The following is a 19,621-nucleotide window of genomic DNA, read 5'->3' on the forward strand; positions in this document are numbered from 1 at the left end:
TGTTGCTGTTAGAAAGTATCACAGCCATGATTCCTTCAGGATAGGAGGCAATTTTAAAAGTTTGTGTCCATGGGGTAAGACTGTAGAACACATTTCATGTTGATTTTTATCAGAATCATCTCAAGCATACATACTGATCTCAAGGTTTAGAAACTGGGGCTGGGAGATGAAGCTGAAGAGAGCGTATGTGAACAATATTTGATTGCTAGTATTCTCCGCACACACACACACAGAGGGATGATTTTGGGGGTGTCTTCCACAGTTATTTGGCAGTGGTTCCAGCTGGCATGAATGCCTAATAACAGAGACAGCAAAGGGCCTGTTTTCTTCCCTTTTCCTGTGGTTGATACCATAACATATAAATCTCATTTGACTTCATCTCCCATAGCATCAAAAAGCCATCTCTACAAGGCAAAAGATACATGAAAAATCAGTGTTCCCTGGCATAATTTGAAGTGCTTCCTTCTGTAGGCTTTAATCATCAATTGCCTCCAAAACAGCACTGCTGTACTGGTTATATCAGCCATAGGAGGGCTTGAGGGTAAGAGTAAAAAAATAATTCCTTTATACTTTGATTTCCTGTGATACCATCTTTTGAAATGTCCGCCTTAGCAAGCAAACATACTGGAACAGCAAGCCATGGCGAATAATTATATCTCTGTAGCTGGTCAAGGTAAACCCTGTGTGAGGAGTGTTGACCTCAGCTAGCTACGTCATCCAGTATTTGTTGGGTCGTTACATGAGATAGCTGGCTACCTAGAATCCACCAGTGTTCGTAACACATTCCCTTCTCAGTAAGTCATTTGTTTCGTCAGTGACTGCAGAGACAATTTTGAGAGCTTTCTGGTTATGCTCCAGCAAGAATTAATGATGCTAGGTATAGGGATCACTATAGGATATACAACATTTGCTGTAAGGCTTTGGGATTTTAATTCCACCGAAGCAATAGGCTGAAGAGGGATGCTGGCTGCTGCTGCTGGGGAAATGGAAAGAGATAAATAAGAAACAGCTTATTTGATAGTTACCTATTTCCCTTAACCCAGGCATCAGAAGAAAATGTTTCTTTTGTCTCACAGGAAGGATTGTCCTTGGTTTAAGAAGCTCTTTGACAGGACTATTGCTCTTCCATCAGCTAATTCCTCTTAGAAGAGCTGAGGCAAAGGAGATGATTATGAGATTAATAATAGGCCAAAAGGAAAATACAAATTAAACTGCAAAATTAACATACAAAATCCTGCTTGTTGCCTTCTGCAAATGGAGTAAGAAGCCTAAGGAAGATAATATATTTATTTTTATTGTTTATTAGTCAAGTAGGACTGGTTTGACAACATGTGGCAGGGGTGATCTGATTGTGTTATAGAATGGACCATTTTTTTCTGAACTCACCTTTCTTCCCATCCAAGACTGAGTGGAGTATTTCCCCTTCCAGTAGTTGTGATGGACCCTCCCTTCAAAACCATTTTTTCATTTAAAAATTATTTAAATGAAGAAGTAATACCAATATGATGTTCAATGCATATTTTCTGTCAAAATCTGCTGATGCACTTCTATGTTAGGAAACAGAAGCCAGCATGTGACATTTTCACTTAGTACAGAAGTCCATGTCACACTGTGACTTGACGCTAATGTGAGCTATTTGGTCTTCAGCTGCATGCCTGATTTGTACTGTTTTGTGTAATAAAGGCTCGTCTTTTCAGGTAAGACAGGCTGTGTTATACAGCCAGCCAGTAGAGAGCTAAGGGGTCTAAGAAGCACTGGCCTTCAGGTGTCGTCTTTACGCGGCACATCTGAACAAGAGGGACCTGCATACGAAGGAGTGTGTGGATCTGGCCTCCTCCCTGCCTGATACACAAACTGGCAAGGCATGGTGAAATTCTTCCCTTCACCCAGAGTCAAGCTAGAAGGTTACATGCAGCCTGGGGGTGCACAAGTATGTCAGGCAGAAAATGGTGTGGATGAAGAGAGATGGATTGAATTGAGTAACAGGCAGCCACTGAAAGCGGAAAGTGCAGCTGTTCACTTTGTAACAGAACCAGTGACTTCTGCAGCAGAACTGTTTCCCCACAACCTTAATGGCCAGCTTTCCCTCCCAGCTAGTTTTCAGTATCCTGAGGCACTGGGGTCATCGCAGCATTTGCACCTTTTTGCTTGGAAGTGCTGTTTGTGAATACCCCTGACTCAGCAGCTTGGCAGGTCACACTAACTCCGCTCCTCGCTCCTAAGGATTTGATCAGCAAGAAAAAGTTTTGCAGGCACAGGGAAGCCTTCAATCTCCTATATTCTTGGAAAGAAAAGGGTAATATGGAGTCCCCATGTTGGCCCCATAGACCATCCAGCTGACCTGCCTCACTGCAGCAGTCTTGCAGTGCTGCTTTGTACATGTTCTTTCTGAAATGTTGCCCAGTGCCTCCCAGCCACAGTGACTTTCATAGCACAGGACTGAAGGGAAGGAAATTAAAGAGGGGTGAATTGCAGAGAGTCTTAAAAGAACATAAGGAGTATCCCAAAACCAAAGGCTTAGAAGAGAGGGAGGTATTTTCAAAAAGAGTTACAGATATTTTCCCAAAAGTTCCCTGGAAATAATATTAGGTCATGTTTTAGGCTTTTCCGGATTTACATTTTAATCATAGCACCACCTTTTATTACTACTTAACACTTTTAGACAAGTGCAAACACATAGCATGTGCACTGCGCACTGTGCTTATTCACCATACCTACGGGCCTGGAGCTGGCGTTTGGAACTGCCTCTGCAGCGTTGACTGTGGCGACATGGGCATGACGGGAAGAACCATTGCCAAGTTGGGTAACTTCTGACAAGTATAAACATAGCTCTGCCTTCTGTAAACTAGATTTCAAACCATATTGCTGTTCAAGGGAAGAGACAAAACTGACAGGAAAGACTGCGCAGCCTCTCTGATCAGCTATTACATCGAGTGAGCCTATAAAGGACATGCAGCAAGGGACGGGGGGTGGGAGGACGTCCCAGGAGCTCAGCGCTGGCTCTTGCTGGCTCTCTGTCACAAGTACAACCCAGATCTGTTGTTTTTAGGAGTTGTCATCACTGAAAGTTCTCTTAGCCAACATGAAATGAGCTTGCTGAGATCAGTCCAGGTTTGTCTGCTCAGTTTTCCACGGACTAACGTTTACATCCCAAAGTAGCTTTGCAAATATCTGGCTGGCCCATTTGTAGGTGAATTCAAGTGAAGCCAGAACTTAATTGTCCAATGCATGGTGAGCTTTCCTTTTAATTTTAAAAAAAGAAATGTCCAGACTAGGGTTTATGCGTGCTGGTGGGGCAGTGTGTGAAGGAAGGTTTTTCTTGTATTAAGTAACCTGCGCTTCAGTGTTACGGTTTCCCTTAATGACAAATTCATGTCAGAATTACACCAGGGATAAGATCCTTTTCTGTAAAACTAGGAATATTCAGCAGAGCAAAGTCAGCCCTGAAGGAAAGTAATTCCCATCACACTCAATGGGAAGCAAGCCTGGATTTAGCCTGTTATGTTTTACAAGTTCCTAGGCAGGGCAGTTTCAGTAAGAGCAGCACTTCTCCGACGGCCACAACTGGAAAAGCTGCAGCATATCTTCTAGATCAAGGCAATCACATGATGGAGTTGCGCAGACTGCCAGGCTGGAGTCCAAGAAACTCAAGTCCTGGCTGAGCTCTGCCACTGATTTTTGGTTGACCAGCTCTTCCTTTGTCCTTCCGTCTAGCATAATTGTATCATAGGTTTTTGAGAAATACCAAGTCTCCGATTACATGTTTGGACAATCTAATGCTGCAGTACCCAGTATTATTTCAAGTTTCTATTGTCACTGTAGTTGCACAGGGGTGCGTTAGAGCAAATGCCTTTTCTGCCTAGATAGAGTGTTCTCTTAAAATAGCTATTTTTAAATTAAAAACTGACATTGCATTCATTTTGCAACTCAAATCTGATCTGCTGCAAAGTGCAGTTACACTGCACTGAGGAAATAATGGCATTCAGGAGAAAACCCAGCAAGGTCTGAGCAAGAGGAGGCAAAGGGTGAGAGCAGTTACTGGTCACAAGGGGAAGCCTTTTTGCAAACCTGGGTTGATTTGTCAGGCTGGGAGCAGCTCTGACTGAATACTTCCCTCTGCTGGGGCAGGCTGCTTACATGGGGTCTGGTCTTTTCTATATTTAATTTATTCAAATGATGATTTGTAAGAATGCAAGACCCAGCTCTGTGTAGGGCTGACCTGTGGGCCATCTCGCCCAACAACCTGTCTCCAGCTGTGACCGCTACCACAGCTGATTAAAAGGAAATTGCAAGGACTAAGCCAGCCACCAATGGTTTGCAATAAAATTTCCTTTTTTGTTGAGTCCCATCTTTAATGAATATTCGCTAAGTTCTGAAGTTTTGTTGTATTCCCTCCCCTTTCCTTGTCCTAAAAGCCCTCTAAATTATTATGTTAAGATTAATTTTTATGTTATTATGTAAAATCCAAATTGTAGTTTACTTACTTTTCATGGTTTCCTTTTGAAGTTTAATGCCCAGGCTAACAGTGAAGCCATTAAAATTATTTTTCTTCTGTCTGGTCTACATTTTGCCTGCCAGTAGCCTTTTCCTCTAAACAATAGAATCTTTTTTTTGAGTAAAAAACCCCCAAACTAGTTCTTGCAAATATTTGGAATATATGTTTGTATACACCCATCAGTCTATGTGATGTGAATACTGAAAGACTCTAATCTAATTTTATTCCTAGGCCCACTTTGTCATTTTTCTTTAAACTTCTTTTTTGATGTATAGCGGAGGAGATGATGGATGTCTGATTGATGTTGCAGGATTATGCCTGCTCCTGAGGACCACTCGCCTTACTTGTTTGTGCGGTGTGTAGCAGAAGTCACACGATCCTTGTGTTTCTCAAGAAGCGTAAGTGGGAGATCAAAATGGGGTTCACATGAGGCAGCATTAGCCTCCAGATAAAACCAGGCCTCCACCCGGTCTCGTTCCCTGACACTCTGGCACCTGTGATTATAAAAAAAAAATAAATAGGCAGGACTGGGTGTGGACAGAATGTAGACATGTCTCAAAAGAAATTAGTCTGAGTCTGAACGTGTTATCAACACACTTAGCAGCAGCATAGCCCTCTTTTTGCTATCATGCCGTTAGGCAGCACTGGACGACTGGGGTCCCTCATACTCCTGCTTAACAATTCAGTGCTAGGTTGCTGTGAACAGAAAAAGGCAAAAGGATGAATGTTTCTGCCCAAGGACAGGAGAGAACTCTTTAAATAATACCTTATTTTTACCTTTGGCTGGTTTGGTTCACAAGGCGCTGCGTAGTCTGGTGATTTTTCCTTTCATTTTCTCCTGTGAATGGCAGGCGGGGTTTGCTGAAAGTAGGACATTAGTGTTGTGATAATGCTGCTAGGAACTGAAGATGTTACTTGGCATCCAAAGTTGCTCTGGCACATCAGATCTGTACTGGGTATTGCTTTACCTCATGCTCCAGACCTTTGGACTGCTGATGAGTTCAGGGCTGGGGAGGAGGACCGTGTGTTCCTGGGAGGACTGCAGGTGCGGCACAGGCATCAGGGAGGGACAGGCAGGGACTGTGGTAACTGGCCTTTACCTGGTTTGAACACAAGAACATGATTCAGCAGAGCAGAAGAGCCATACGTACAGTATCCAGTTAATTTCAATTTTAATTTTCTCAGTTTCATAGGTAGCAGGTAAGACTGCCAATGGATTTTGGACTAAAAATGCCATGTAATAGGTTGGTGCTGGAAACATCTGACCATGTCTGTCGTAAGAGAATTAAATACATTCTGCTGATTCATTTCATTTCTTGCTGGTTCATCTGGCTTGGGCTAAGGGAAGTTGTGCACTTGAGAGGATCTGGGGAAAGGAATAAGATTTCAGTAAGTTTGAAAGGATAGGAACATGTGCATGTTAACAGGTTATTTTTCCCTTGCATGTGTTGCTGTTTCAGAAGGCTGATGGTTTAAGACAGAAAATGATACCGTATGTGCCTGACAAACTGTGGGGTATTTCTGCTGTGGCAGTGAGCCATGGTAGTGTGGCTTCCATCATGGGCTGGGATTTCTGTTCCGATCCTATCAGTCCACTTTTCAGACTCTCAGTGAGGGCTCCACGTCCATGTTTCTGTCTGCAGTCAGAAACTGCAAAGCAAGAGAGAATCCAGCCAAACTGTTGTGCCTTGGCTCAGCAAACTATACAGGTGTCGCTGCATGAGGTGTTGCAGCTGGGCTTCAGCGATTATAAAGGTCAGTCTGCGTTCCCAAGTCAGTCTGCTCCTGTTTCCAGAGATGTGGAACTCTGTTGTAAAAATCAGTTCAGTCTGCACAGAGGTTTGGTGCAGGAGTTTTCAGAACATGAACCTGTTTGCTTTAACAAAATGTGCTGAAGATGCCGGAGTGGGAGTTGTTAAGATAACAACTGCTGCAGTAAAACCATGTGTGTCTGCAGTTGTGTATCGGCTTGACTCATGCCAGTCGTTTCTGCCTTCAACCTGCGGAAAGGGAGCAGTGGGGTTTCATGTGTGTAGCTGGGGGAAGAGTTTAGCCCAGCTAAGAAATTAAGAAATTACTTAATAATGTGTCAGAAATGCTGCATCTTTTTCAGTATTTCCCAGGGGTTTCAAAGTTCTCTTTTAAAGGTGGATGCAGCCTTTCCTTCCCTTTGTTGTCATTTTTCCCCTTTGATTGCATTTTTTTTTTTCCACCCTGTCTAGCTCCCTTTCCACATTTCCTGTAAAACCAAGAGGGATGTGATTGTTTTTGTTTAACAACTTAAACTTGAGCAGATTATTCTGTTGCCGACATTTCCTGGTTGGGGTGCAATGGAAATCTGCCCACAGACTTGTGTTGGCGAGGTTGTGGGAACAATGTCTGCTAGCAAATGCCAGGACAGCCCATGCTTTAGGAATAGTTTAAAGCAGTACTTTGAAGTTTGAAGCCAGTGGATTCAGAAAGAGAGAATGATGGAGAAGAACTAGTTGGCTTCTGGTTTTTTTCTGAGCATGTTTCACCACTGACAGCAGCTGAGACATGTGGGCCTTGCTCGCAGCAGGACAGGGGGCTGTGGCGGGAGCTCCTCTCCTGGGCCGCGAGTGCGGAGGGGCCGCAGTGGGATCACACCAGCAGTGGGGTTGCCTCAGCGTGTTCCCTGCGTTTCACAGGGGCAGGACGGACGAGGTGGCCTCTGCACCCTCTGACACCACAGGGCAGACCCAGTTCCCCGGTGGTTTCCCCGCCTGCTGTGTCTCATGCATGGTGAGAAGGGGAAAAGGCGCTGGGCCAGAATGCAAGTACAGGCAGACTGAGGCCCAGCAGCAGCAGAACGTGGGGGGAAAAGCTGATGCCATGGGTCTCCCACCCAAAACATTGCCTGCCTTTGAGGTCTTGGCTTTCAACACTTGCCATGAGCAGAATTTTAATTTGGGGCCAACTTGCAGCCTGCTGTAAACAAGTTGCCAGAATTCGAGTTATGTTCCATCTCCTTTCCCCTAGATTGTAATGGTTTTCTACGGCACACAGAAGCAATCCAAAAATCAGTCCTGTGTTTTTCTATGTCATTAGTAAGGTCTGAAGGGGACATTCTTTAACTTGGGACTTAGGGTCTGCTCATTGGTGTGTGTAGAAATCAGGCCCACACTGATGGTGGTTTCGGTGTTGATTCTCCCAGTATCGGAAAGGCTTTACTTTTCGTTTAAGGGTTTTGTGTCTTGTTTGAAAAAAATGGTCAAGAGTTTGCCCGCTTTTCTTGAGGAGGATTTCTGTGAATAGGAAATCAATTCATCCATTTGGATTTTACCAAAGACTTCTACATTGAGTGGCTTAAAAATATATTTAAAATGTTTATTTAAAATCCAAGTCAAATGATTTTTAACAAACTGTCTCAAGATAGAAGAAACCGACTTTTTTGGAGTAACTGTGTTGTTTATTTTTGTATTGCAGTAGCACCTAGAGAACCCTATTGTGCTAGATGCGGAACAAACATACAACAGAGATGGTCCCTGCCCATATGAGCTTACAGCCTTCAGCTTAGCCTCTGCATCGTCCTGCTGGGGGATTAACCAGGCATTCATTCCTGTTACATGGGCTTTCTTGGGCCAATGAGGTCAAACCTGCAAGCTTGATTTCCTCATTACCCCCAACAGAGAAAAGATCAGGTGGGAGGCAAGTTTCAGAGCGCTGAACAACTTGCCCTTTCCCGCTGTACTTTTCTCAAACTGATTTTTCACACGCTGTAGATACCAAGCCTGTGGCTGAGCCATGTGGGCTTCCTGAGATCACTGCTGCCCCTTGAAGAGCTGTGGTTTCCTTGTTCCCAGTGTCCTCAGGCAGATAGAGGTGTTTGGATAAAAGGAAGCCTTTTCAGTGGTTTATGGTTTATATTATTTAAAAAAAGAAATAAAAAGCTTTCTTTTTTGTTTTGCCTTTTAAGTTTTCATTCTCATTCAGTACCTTCCCACAGTTGCTGCCATATGGGGCAAGAGGGAAGGATATAATAAAAAGCAAACCTGACATCACACATGCACTGTCAATCATCAAAGTATCAAAACCAAAGCTTGCAAGAGCACAAACTTGTATAAATGTGGAGGGGGAAAAAAAAAAAAAAAAAAAGACACTGACTAAGCACATCAGGCCATCTTGTCCCTTTGGACAGCTTTAAGATAGGGTGGAAGAAACTCCACCCATGTTTTGAGCTTGCCTCTTAGGTCACCATCCCATCCTTTTCCACCTCTGCTCCCAACCCTCAGGTATAGCTGGGATTTGTCTATTCTAATTTACAGAGCCTTAGAGAGACAGTCCCAGGGAGAAATGAATGAGGAATCCTTAACATTGGTTCATGCATCATCAAATTACAGGGTCTTGGGGGCAAAAGAATCCAAAAGATAATTTCTCTAGACCTGCCTGTTCCTTTCTTCACTCTCACTTGATGGCGTGGACTGGCTCCTACAGGCTGGGAAGGTGGTGGGATCAAGCAAATGAAGAGGAAGGGGCAACTTCTCCTTCTATGCTTGGTTTTGGGTAGATCACATCTGCTGTTTGTCCCTCCTATCTGCAAAAGAGCAACGGAGAGCCGTTGTGCTTCGTTTGCAGGGGAGTGAAAGGGATGGGGTGTGAGAAGTAAACCCAGAGTGAAAAATCTGATTAAGGATAACAAACATGCAAGTCAGAGAAAGGGAGAGGAGAGGTCTCCCTCCTTGGCAAGCAGAAAACTCGAATTGTGGTTTCCAGTGTGTGCTAGAACCTAGCTGTGACTGAAGCCGCATGGCTTGTGAATAATGCTGGCAGAAGCAGAGCAACTGGCAGTCTGGCATTATGTTAGCAGAGGGGAAGGACAGCTCTTTCCTACTGAGGTGCTTCTAACTTTTTACCTCCCAGAAATAAATAAATAAATATCCTGAAGGCGTGTGTGCCACTGGTGCAGCTCAGCAGAGCTGTCTCTGAACCCCTCGTCAAGGAGTCCCTGTTCTTGCCCCACGTCTCACAAGGACAGTGTCAGGGAACAGCACTTTCCAAACACAAGCCAAATGCAGAGTGCTCTGAAACCAAATCTCTCTGCCTGCAAATAAGAAAGTTTGTTTTCTGATTACTTGTTTCTAAATGTCTTGTCACAAACTTTCTTTGGAGATGGTGAAGATGAAAAAAAATGGGATGAGTGCTCCCTGGCCCAAGCTCAGTATCCAGAGTCTCTGCTCAGAGGTCTCAAGGAAGAAGGGCTTCCTTGAAGAAGTCTCCTGTCCACAACCTATGATGCAGCATGCATCTCTGGGAGCTACCACTGTGCTTTGAGGTTACAATACCAAGCCCCCTGTAGCCAAAGAAGAAAAAACAAAAAAACAAAAAAAATCTTTACCTCTGTAGAGGTGGGTCTAAGATACAGTCTCAGCGGAGTACTACATATCCCAGAAGTCTGGAGGAGTTTGGATGTGGACTCCCATGACCTGTTACAGAGACAGACTCAAACAGGTACTATTTGGATGTGAATCCAAAACCAAATTCCCACAGATTTTTGGCTGCCACTTGGCTGGGGGCATTTATTCTATTTCTAATGTCACAAAAGAAAAAGAAACAAAAACCCATAAAGTAAAAGGTGCTTTTAAAATACCATGAGGAGAGAAACTGCCATGGAAATAAATAGCAAAAATAACAACGTTAACATTCCCGGTGTCACAGCAACTCTGAAATTCAAGTAGTGTGCACATGCCTACAGCACGTTCTCATAGCCACTGTCGGCGCAGCCTGAGGTTCAGAGCTCAGATTGTGTCCCGTTGCTCACTGAAACAACCAACTCCTCCCTGGTGCTGGAATGGATTTAGAGAGAAGGGGAGAGGAAAGATGGATGCAGTCTCTGCTGATAATCAGGTCTTTACTGTGCCCACCTGATGCCGCGCTGTAGCGGGACAAAGACACAAAGTTCTCTTATTTCTGTCCGTGTCTGTCATGCCTGAGATATAACGGCCCTGCTTCAGAGCTGGAAAGGGTATTGCTTCAAATAGTCCCCCATCCGCCTGGGCAGAGGGAGCTGGTCCACGTCGGCTGTAGACTTGTTAATCCGCAGCCGGCACAGGTGCTGTAGGCTGGGGATGTTGTCTTTGCGGCTGAGTGGCCGGATGAGTTTCAAGTGTACTGCAGCTGCTGCCATCTCTTTTTGCATGGGAGGTAGAGGAGACGGAGGCGGGTAAGGAGCCTCATTCTTGCTTTCCATTGTGCAGGACATGACGTAATGCTGGATAAGGCTGACCACATCTGGGAAGGCCAGGATGCGAGGTTTGGACAGGTAGTTTGAGTCCAGCCGGAACTTGCTGTCAGTGTATTCGATGCGCACGTTGGTGGGACCTCGATTTGTCTTGACAGAGAGTGTGAAGAGGTAGCTGGGGTGGGTACTGTCCCGTACCAGGAAGGTGCCTTCAGGCATCTTCTGGAGATGCTGCTTGGCCTCACTGGCGGTAATGGATCCCCAGTACCAACCTGGAAAAGCATCCAAGAAAGAATTTGTTAGGGAAGGAACATATTAAAGGACTGGCAATATATTTAGGGGAGCCCTGAAGCCTACTGAGTTCAAGGACCTGGGGAGCAACCTGGCCCAGACTCGGTAAAACCTTCAGGAATGAAGAGCATGTCAAGTTCTAAGGGTTTCCTACCTATGTTTGTCATTGCTGTGCTGGGGCTTGGGATGAGAATGATTACTTTTGCAGCTATTGCAGTTCACAGGGAAGAGGGGCCTTTTTTGCAATTCTTTCTCCTGATTCAGTTACAAAAGACAAACCTTCTGCTTACACTACTTGTAAGCATGAATTACTTCATGACACGAGTTTGTAGAGACTGCAGATAAGACAAGCTGCACCCACAAGAGTCAGCCATGGCTGTGACAGAACCAGGTTCCCATCTGAAGCGGGATCAGGAGATTCTCCTTAGCGCTCAGATTGCAGAGTTGGCTCCCTGCTCACTGGAGCCTTCTGACCCCGTGACTTTGTGAGTAGAGCCGTACCAGATTCTCGCAGATAGGAGAAGGTTTTTGCAATGCAGAGAAGGTCTTCTTCAGGGTCTCGTGTCTGAGGTGGGTTGCTGTCTGGAACTGGTGCTGTAAAGGCTGGTGTGGACTCCTCCTGGAAGGTCATAACTGGGAGAGGCTGCATGATGGGCTCTGACAATTCCACTGCAATGCCCCTGAGTGACACTCTCCTGATCTTCTCCTCTGCCAGCAAAGGATGAGGTCTGAAATGAAGGGCACATTCTGCTATTTTTCCTTGCCTTGAAATAGGTTGCAGTGTCTTTTCAGTGCATGCTACATTGTACTACAACATGTTATGTTTTACAAACAGATCCTCAATACGATTATGTTTCAGAGAGGGGCAAGGGGGGAAAAATTACACCACTAAAGATGGGCGCTTAGAAACAGGGAGAGAGAGCTGGCCTCTTTCACCTTGTAAAAGGTGGTTTATCTTGCAATTTAAGTTGATTTGAAACCTGATATATTTAGATGTTGCCTTTTAATGTGTAGTTGCAGAGGCAGGAAGGTTCATAGCAGCATTACAGCTTCATTTACATCATTAAAACATTGGAACATTTCTTTTTCTGCCAGTGAGATTGTTAGTCATTCACTGTAATATAATTAGAAGCAGAATTGGGAATAGCTTGGGTTTTGTCCCACCCGCTTTCTGCTCAAGGTTGACCTGATCCTAAATGTGTCTGTTAGAACTCAGGGTGAGCTGATCTTGTAGTAGAATAATGGGAATTCTTGTTTCAACCAAGCCTGTGCACTACACAGACCCTAGCGTCTGACAGCACAGCAGAGATCTCCATGCAGCTGTAATCCCACAGGGATTACAGCAGTAAGTGGTTCTGCCATGACTGGACTGCTGTGAACATTAATCCCTCTGTGGCCTGAAGAGCGTGTTAGTGTAGCCATTCAGCATCTAAGTGCAGTTTCACAGAGCCTGGAGCCCTCGTGGGCCATGGGTGCTCCTTCTTTGCAGCATGGAGATTCCTAAAGGAAGGCAGAGCTCTAGGGGAAAGGTGGATGTTGGGGGCCAGAGAAGTCTTAACTCCTAGGCAAGCTCCTGAGCAAAACCATCAGTTTCTGTCTTTTCTTCTAGGCTCTTCGCCTCTGTGTGCCCTGTGCTGCTGCATGTCCTGTGTTGTGTCCCCCACATGCACTCGCTTGAGACATTCCTTCGGACAGGTAACATAAAAGGTGTCTTTGTTTCCAGAGAAATACAACACAGTCCTCAACATGAGAGTGTCACAGCACTGCTGGAGCTGCTGGTGATGGTGAAGGCAGCAGCCACCGCCTCCCACATCACTGAGGGGAGAAGCGGAAGAAGACTGAAGTCATGAGCACTTCCCTCCTGATCTTCCTCCTTCTCTGTGTTTTACGTGAACAGTGACACTTCAGGCATGCACATAAATTTGTTGTAAACTGATCTGCACCTGGTGATAGCTGCACTCCACCTTCTCAAACTGCTGAGTTTCAAGTATGGGACAAGCAGCAGGAAGGAAGGATTTGGGGGGAAGTAGATTAGAGATAAACTGAAAACAGCTTCACAATGCTTTGTGAGCGAGAGCCATGCCCAGTTCCATGACTCTGCATTTCTAAGAAGACCATATAGGTTTGGAGTAAGGTTTTTGTAAAAGCACCAGTAAAACTGAATCTACAGAGACACTTCTTGGCCATGCAATATATGGCAAAACCTCACTTTTTTTGGTATTTTCTAGAAAAGAACGTTCTTCCTTTTTCCATACTTCAAATCACATTTCAGAAGCAGGATATCTACTTGGCATTCATGGTATTGGATCCTCATTTCTTAATTTCTATTAATAGGTCGGAAGGCAAACCTAATAAAAGTGATTGCCAGCCCTTATCTTCACCAAGCACCCTTGATCACAGGGACTGCATTTTCAGTGGCTTTCACTGAGGATGTGAATGTACTGTTATACCTGGAGATCACTGGAGAGGAAACCTCTGAGTTCTTTTTTAAGTGCTACTTGAGCTACACCTGTAGGTGTTGAGGGCTGCATTTTTAAAGATATTTAGGTGTCCTAATGTCATGGTCCTCACAAATGTCTAGCTACCTGCCTTCTTGGGGGAAGGAGATTCCTGATCCATTTCCCCCCTTTTTGAGCAAGAAGGATTATAAAGTAGATCCTTCCCTGTACTGAACCTAATATAATAGCTCATGCTGTGCAAAGAGGGTGTTACACGGGACTGTTGGCAGAGCATTCACTCTCAGGTGCATTCTTATACCCACTGTTCACTGAGCCGAAAATGTCTGTGACCAATGTTAAGTCAAGTCAGTCCTGCACCGCTCACTACCCACTTACTCCGCAGAATTTGAATACTGTAATCCAAATTCCAAGTCTCTTTGAACTTCTTTTCTCCTGGAAAATTTTTCTGGAAAACCCTTTGGGAAAGGTTTTTAAAACAAAGAAAACTTGTTTTGTTCCTTGCATGGAAATACTTTTTTTTTTTTTTCATTTTATATACCTGCTTTGGAGAGGAAATTAGGAATTGGCTACAAGACTGGGAAGGAAGGGAGAAATAGCAAAGCTGTTACACAGGGAAATGTACTCCTGATTCATTGCAGAGTTGTTCAAGGGCTGTACCAGTTCATAGTTCAGCCTTCCAAAAGGTATGACTGTGTGAATTTGTCAGTAGGTTTCTGTTATTGAGCCACCGTGGATTTCTCTGAAGCAGAGCCCATGTGCTCGAGATGAGGTTTGCCACTGTGCTTGCTCTCTGCTGCCTGACACTTTCTGGCACCTTGAAGCCAAAGGAGACCAGACCCCATGCAGTCACTGTGGAGATTTTTCCACTGCAGCCAGAGCGGGGCCATGCTTACACTTCTCCTCGTTTTCTTCTATATACCTGCCTTATGCCCCTCTCTCACCCTACTGCAGCTGAAGGAGTACAGTGGAACAGAGGAGGGGGTTAGAATTTCTCATAGACCCACTGGTGTCCTGAACAACTTTGTACATAGGTTGAAGAAAGAAGAGACACTGCTGTGCCCAAACAAAGAAGCTCCAAGCACAGGGACAGGACAGCAGAGGTATCGGCAAGTAATGGCAGACTAAAACTTTTTATGCAAGTTCCATTTGCAAGAGGGATTAAAAGAGTTTGCTGGGGTGAGAACATGTTGGAAAAGGTATGCTGACATGAAAAAGTCAGCCCTTTAATGGGGCAAAGTAAGTATTCGAAAATTAGTGCTTGTAAGACAGAAAGTAGAGACATGGTGGAGGATCAGGACTGAACAGAGTAAAGCATTAGTACCACAGCTGCCATGAGGAAGAAGACAAATATATAAAATATGGGATGTCCAGCTGGCAGTCTGTGTGAAGTCTTGAGACAAACAGCAAATGAACTTCCCTGTGCCTTGGCAAGCAGCGTTTCAGAAAGCCTTGGAAAGCCAAGAAAGTTCAAGAGAATCAGATGTCTGATATCATTTAGTGTTAGCTTTGCAGTTACTTTGCTGATAAGCTAAACTTTGTAACACAGTACAAATAGCACAAGGAAAAGTGTCAAGCTGCTCTCCCTTCCATCAGCCACATCCCGTGACTCCCACGGGAGCTTGGTCTGAATAGGAGGGAAAGTATGGAGGCCAGGATATACAAAATCCTACAGGATAACGAAAACTGAGCAATAAATGATCACAGAAAAAGGTATTAAGAGACAGTCATTTACACATCTGGCTACGTAACAGGTTATTAATGGTGAAGGGAAGCAGTAAAGCTTCAGATAAAGGTTTCACAAAACCCAAGTTGAAAAATTAATTCCCTTTTGCTGTGGCTACAGGAACTGCAGCGGTAGACTAAAGATGAGAGTGAAAAGAAACCTACTTGAGTAGTAGGAAAGTATTAGTAAGCATGAGCTCTGCTTGTCTGTGGAACAGATTTTGGGGAAAAATGGCAGAAAAATCCCCGTGCTTTGGTCATTTAAAGCAGACAAGGCACATGTGCCTCTCAGGAAAATCCGCTGAGCACGGGAGGGACAGGTAACACTGACATGGCTCAGGCTGAAACAAATGCTGACAATTTCCAGATACGTAGCCTGTGTGAAAGCGCTGGATGATTCCCGCAGACCAGGTATCTACACGTGCTGGTGACCTGAGCCCATCACAGAGACGCTGAAGAGCCGACACATGGGTACGAGGCACCGGTGCCGGAGAAGGGGCTCGGACATTGCCTGTTCTGGACAGCGGTGGTAGCCGCATTCTACAGAACGCAAGCCTGCCTGCCTGGACATGCATTTAATCTTACCCGTAACAGCAATAGGAAAAAATTAAATTATGTGGTTAGCATAACTGCTTACTTAGAAATAGACCAAGCCATGTGAGCCCGGGGAGGTTTGTTCCCAGCGGACCCGGGCGGGGGGCCCTGCGGGGGGCCCGGCTCGCACCGCTCGCTCCCGCTGCTGCTCGGCTTCGCTCCCCCAGCGGCTTTGGCTACCGCCCCGGTTCTCAGCGGTAGGAAGCGCGGAAATCGGGAACACTTTATGGCCCCATGGTTTGGGCTGTGGCACCTAAAAGGTACAGCCGGGACCCCCGCGCTCGGGCAGCCCCTGGCCGCGTCCACCGCGGTCACAGCCGGCTGGGCACAGCGGCTGGTGTCCCTGATCACCGGCAGCGGGCACACAGTAACAGAAGACTGCAAAGGCTCTTACCCCTGAACGCAGAGGATCATGTCACTCCTGGACCAAGGGAAAAGCATGAAGTCTTGAAGAAGGTGGGAAACGCTCACTCCTCTGCTCCTCGGCTCCTTCGGCTTCGCTTCCCGGCAGGAACGTGCTGGGCCCGGCCTGGGGTGGGGGCTGGGGCCGGGGGGCCGCGGGCCTGGCGGGGTTCGGGTTCGGCCTCGGCAGCGCCGCAGTTCGGCCGGCGGCTTCGGCCGGGGAACGCGCACCCGCGGCGCCGGGAGCAGCGCGTCCGCCGGCGGCTCGTCAGGAAGCGACAACAACAAAAGTTTTTAAAATCACCACAGAAAAGGGAAATGACATCTATTTAAAGAGGAACTACTCTGCCTTCAGAGCAGCCTCTTAGAAAAAAATATTCGGAGCGCTCTGAAATAGTAATAAATAAATAGCAATAAATAATATCTCCCCGAAGGCTCAGGGGAGGGGAGCCGGCAGAGCAGCAACCTGCTCTTTCACTGACTCCAGAAGTAATGAAGCTCGGCGGGGAAAAAAAAAAACCACACCACCAGACCTACTAAGTAATCTTTTGTGTGCCCCTTTTAATCTGTTCCAGGAAGTGAGGGATTCCTGGAATCGCATTGTATTCACATCACTCTTCCGATATCAGCCACGCGGGGGGAAAGGGGAAAAAAAAAAAAAAGAAAAAAAAAAAAAAGAGGAGGCACGGTATAAATAGCTGTGTCCATAACGGCCGCGTTGATGTCAGCACGGCTCGGCGGGGGAGGGGTGCGGCGGGAGCGGCGCGCGGAGCGGAGCGGCGCGCGGGGCGGGGCGGGGCGCTGCCGGCCGCGCGTGTTCGCGGAAACGCCTTTGATCCATTTCCAAGAACTTTCCAGGAACGCGGGGCCGCCGCGGCGCGCGCTGCCAATGGGCGCCGCCGCCCGCCCCCCGCCCGCCAATGGGCGCCGCCGCCCGCCCCCCGCCCGCCGCATGCGCGGGGCCGCCCAGTGCGGGCCGTCCCCCGCGTCTGCCCGGCGCATTTGTAGCCTCCATGCATTTATTTGTACTTTTACCCCCAAATTTAATTTCAAATTTCTGTATTTTGTAACACGTAATTTGCATTTTTACATTTCGTTCCGTTTCGGTTTGGCGCCCTTCTCGCGTTTCTGCGCTCCCCCGAGCCGGGGGGCCGCGGGAGCGCTTGTGCCGCTGGCGGCTGGCCGGGGGGCCGCGGCTACCGGGCGTTCCCCTGGGATGCGACACGGGCGAGGGAGCAGCGGCCCGAGCCGGCGCAGCCCCTCCCCGCCGCAGCGGCAGCCCCCCGGGGCACACTGCGCTGCGGACCGCTCGTCCGGGCAGCGCAGTCCGCAGCGCAGGCACGGCGGGCACACGGCGCGGGTGGTCCCCCGTGCCTTGGCCACCTGGGAATCCCCTGGGAATTTGGATTTCAGCTCGGCTGAGGCTCCTGGAAAAGGTTACACCACCACCGTGTCGTCCTGCGCTTGTAGATCACTGTCAGGTTAAATGTGGGTGACCCAGGAGGAAATACTTAGTTCCGTTTCGGGTTATTGAACCCTTTATTTTTAAACACTTTATAACAAAAGCTTGATTGTTCTTTTCCTGCTTCGGGTTGCCACCTCTGCAGGTATCAGAGATAACAGCAAACGTGAGAAGGGGCTGTGTGCCATCTCCATTGAAGCAGACTGAGTATTTAAAACCACTTGTAATCACGGTGCTGTTGAGAACCAAAGCGGATGGGACCAGGAGCAGGGGGTGGGGGGTAATGATAAGGATAGGGTTAGAAGGTTGTTCTCACAGGCAGGGCATGAGCCTGACAGCAGGAAGCCTGTGCTCAGCTCATGACTCAGTCTTTAACTCCCTGCTGTTTGATTGAGCAGCTGCTTAGCCTTCTGCAGGCTTAACATTCGTTTTCTTGACCACTGCAGGGCCAGTGCAGTAATGAGTGCCACTAATAACGCTGAGCTATTCAAAGTGAGAGGTGCTGAGGGCCATCTAAGTACCCAAGAGGGATGTGAATGTTGTCACACATGCACCCCTTGACCAGTTTGCTTCTAAGCCTAAGACGGACTTCAGCTCACGCTTCCATCCGACTGTGTGTAAATTCACAGGAGAGGTGAGGGATGGCAGAGGAGTGTCAAGGCTCACCCTTCCTGCGGACAGCAAGCACAGCAGTCACAAGCTCCCTGGAAGGCTTACCTTGGCAGCTGTGGCTCGGGGTTGCAGGGGGACGCCTGTACGCATGTGCTCCTTTGTATCCAAATTCGCCATTACTAAACCTTGCGTTAGTGGTGCAGCAGCACGGCGGGTGTGAGCAGGGCTTGAGTAGAGCGTCGGAAGTGGCGGCTGCCTCCTGCGAGCTGCAGTTGCCCTGCACGTTCAGAAGGTATTTCATCTTCAGCCTTGGAGAGGACAGCTGTAGCGTGCCAGAAGGTAGGAGTGCTGCAGCAGCGCTGCCATTGAGAAGCTAGTTTGACGTGTTTTTTTACTTAGAACTGGGCTCCACCTAGTGATCATCTTCTGGAAAAGTCTTTGTGTGCAAGCTCTGTGCCCTTGGTTGGGTAGCCATTTGTGTCTCTGGAGCAGGAAAGCTTGCTAAGGACTGTGCAGTGGAAACATGCAGAGGCAGGCTGCAGCCGGCAGCTCTGTATTCCTGCCCTGTGGAAGCAGCAGAGGTGTCCGCACCAGTGTGGACGCGCTGTTGTCCAGCGTGCATTGCGTTCTCATGCAGTGGTTTTCCACCTGCAATCACTAGGTCTGTGCCGCTCTTCTTGTGAGCCCTGCAGGACCTTGAAAGATGAAAATTAAACTGAAGTAGCTGATGCATATGAGTATTAATGAAAGGAGCTTTCATTTTCATTGGAAACTTTTTTAGCAGCCCCCTCAAAATTTTTATTCAGGCTAATCCTGTGCCATTTTATCTACAAAATTAGGGATTGGTTTTGTCAGCAGTGTCCAGTACTACTTCATCACTCTTCCTGAACGTTTTGCCCGTCACTGGCATTCCCCATGCACATGGCAATGCCCTAGGCAGGAAACAGAACAGTGTGCCCGATAGCCAGTGCCCCAGGCCTCATGCAGTTGGTTACCTGTACACAGTCAATATAAAATGCTGCCATTCCAACAAATTATTTGTTTAAACCCAATTTATAGTGATACAAATGGTCCTCAGGGTTCAGTGTTGAGGAATTAGGACATTGCAGAGGCAGTAGCACAAAATATTGTTGAGCATTACCATTGAGTGATAGGCTTTAGTTATGAAAGGTATCAAAGAAAGCTCACAATGAAGTCAGGAGGTTAGAAAATCCAGAAATCGTGAGCCAGTTAGTCCCTTCGGAAAGTTCACCAAGACAACAGCACCATCTACTGATAAACGTGTGTTTGAGGAGACGGGCGGGCAGGGTCCCCTTTCCACCCAGGGCAGGTTACACTGCTCCAGCTGCACAGCTGGACATCTCCATAATCTTGTAGAGTTGGCG

The 19,621-nt window shown here is 46.9% G+C and overlaps 1 protein-coding gene and 1 long non-coding RNA gene across 2 annotated transcripts in view; one reads left to right on the forward strand and one right to left on the reverse strand.

Moving 5' to 3' along the window:
* Nucleotides 1-13,953, forward strand: part of LOC119146027 — a 67,425-nt gene extending 53,472 nt beyond the window's left edge. The window contains exon 4 of the long non-coding RNA XR_005103608.1: nt 12,709-13,953. This is a non-coding gene — a long non-coding RNA (uncharacterized LOC119146027). The remainder of the gene's footprint in view (nt 1-12,708) is intronic.
* CISH (cytokine inducible SH2 containing protein) lies at nt 7,819-16,847 on the reverse strand. Its single transcript, XM_037383045.1, has 3 exons — nt 16,155-16,847; nt 11,487-11,713; nt 7,819-10,966 (listed from the first exon to the last, which is right to left on the reverse strand). The coding sequence occupies exons 1-3, from the start codon at nt 16,199-16,201 to the stop codon at nt 10,464-10,466; spliced, it is 777 nt and encodes a 258-aa protein (XP_037238942.1). The 5' UTR covers nt 16,202-16,847; the 3' UTR covers nt 7,819-10,463.
* Between the last annotated feature and the right edge of the window lie 2,774 nt (nt 16,848-19,621).

This window comes from Falco rusticolus, chromosome 4, assembly GCF_015220075.1.
Source record: "Falco rusticolus isolate bFalRus1 chromosome 4, bFalRus1.pri, whole genome shotgun sequence".
Classification (NCBI taxonomy): Eukaryota; Metazoa; Chordata; class Aves; order Falconiformes; family Falconidae; genus Falco; species Falco rusticolus.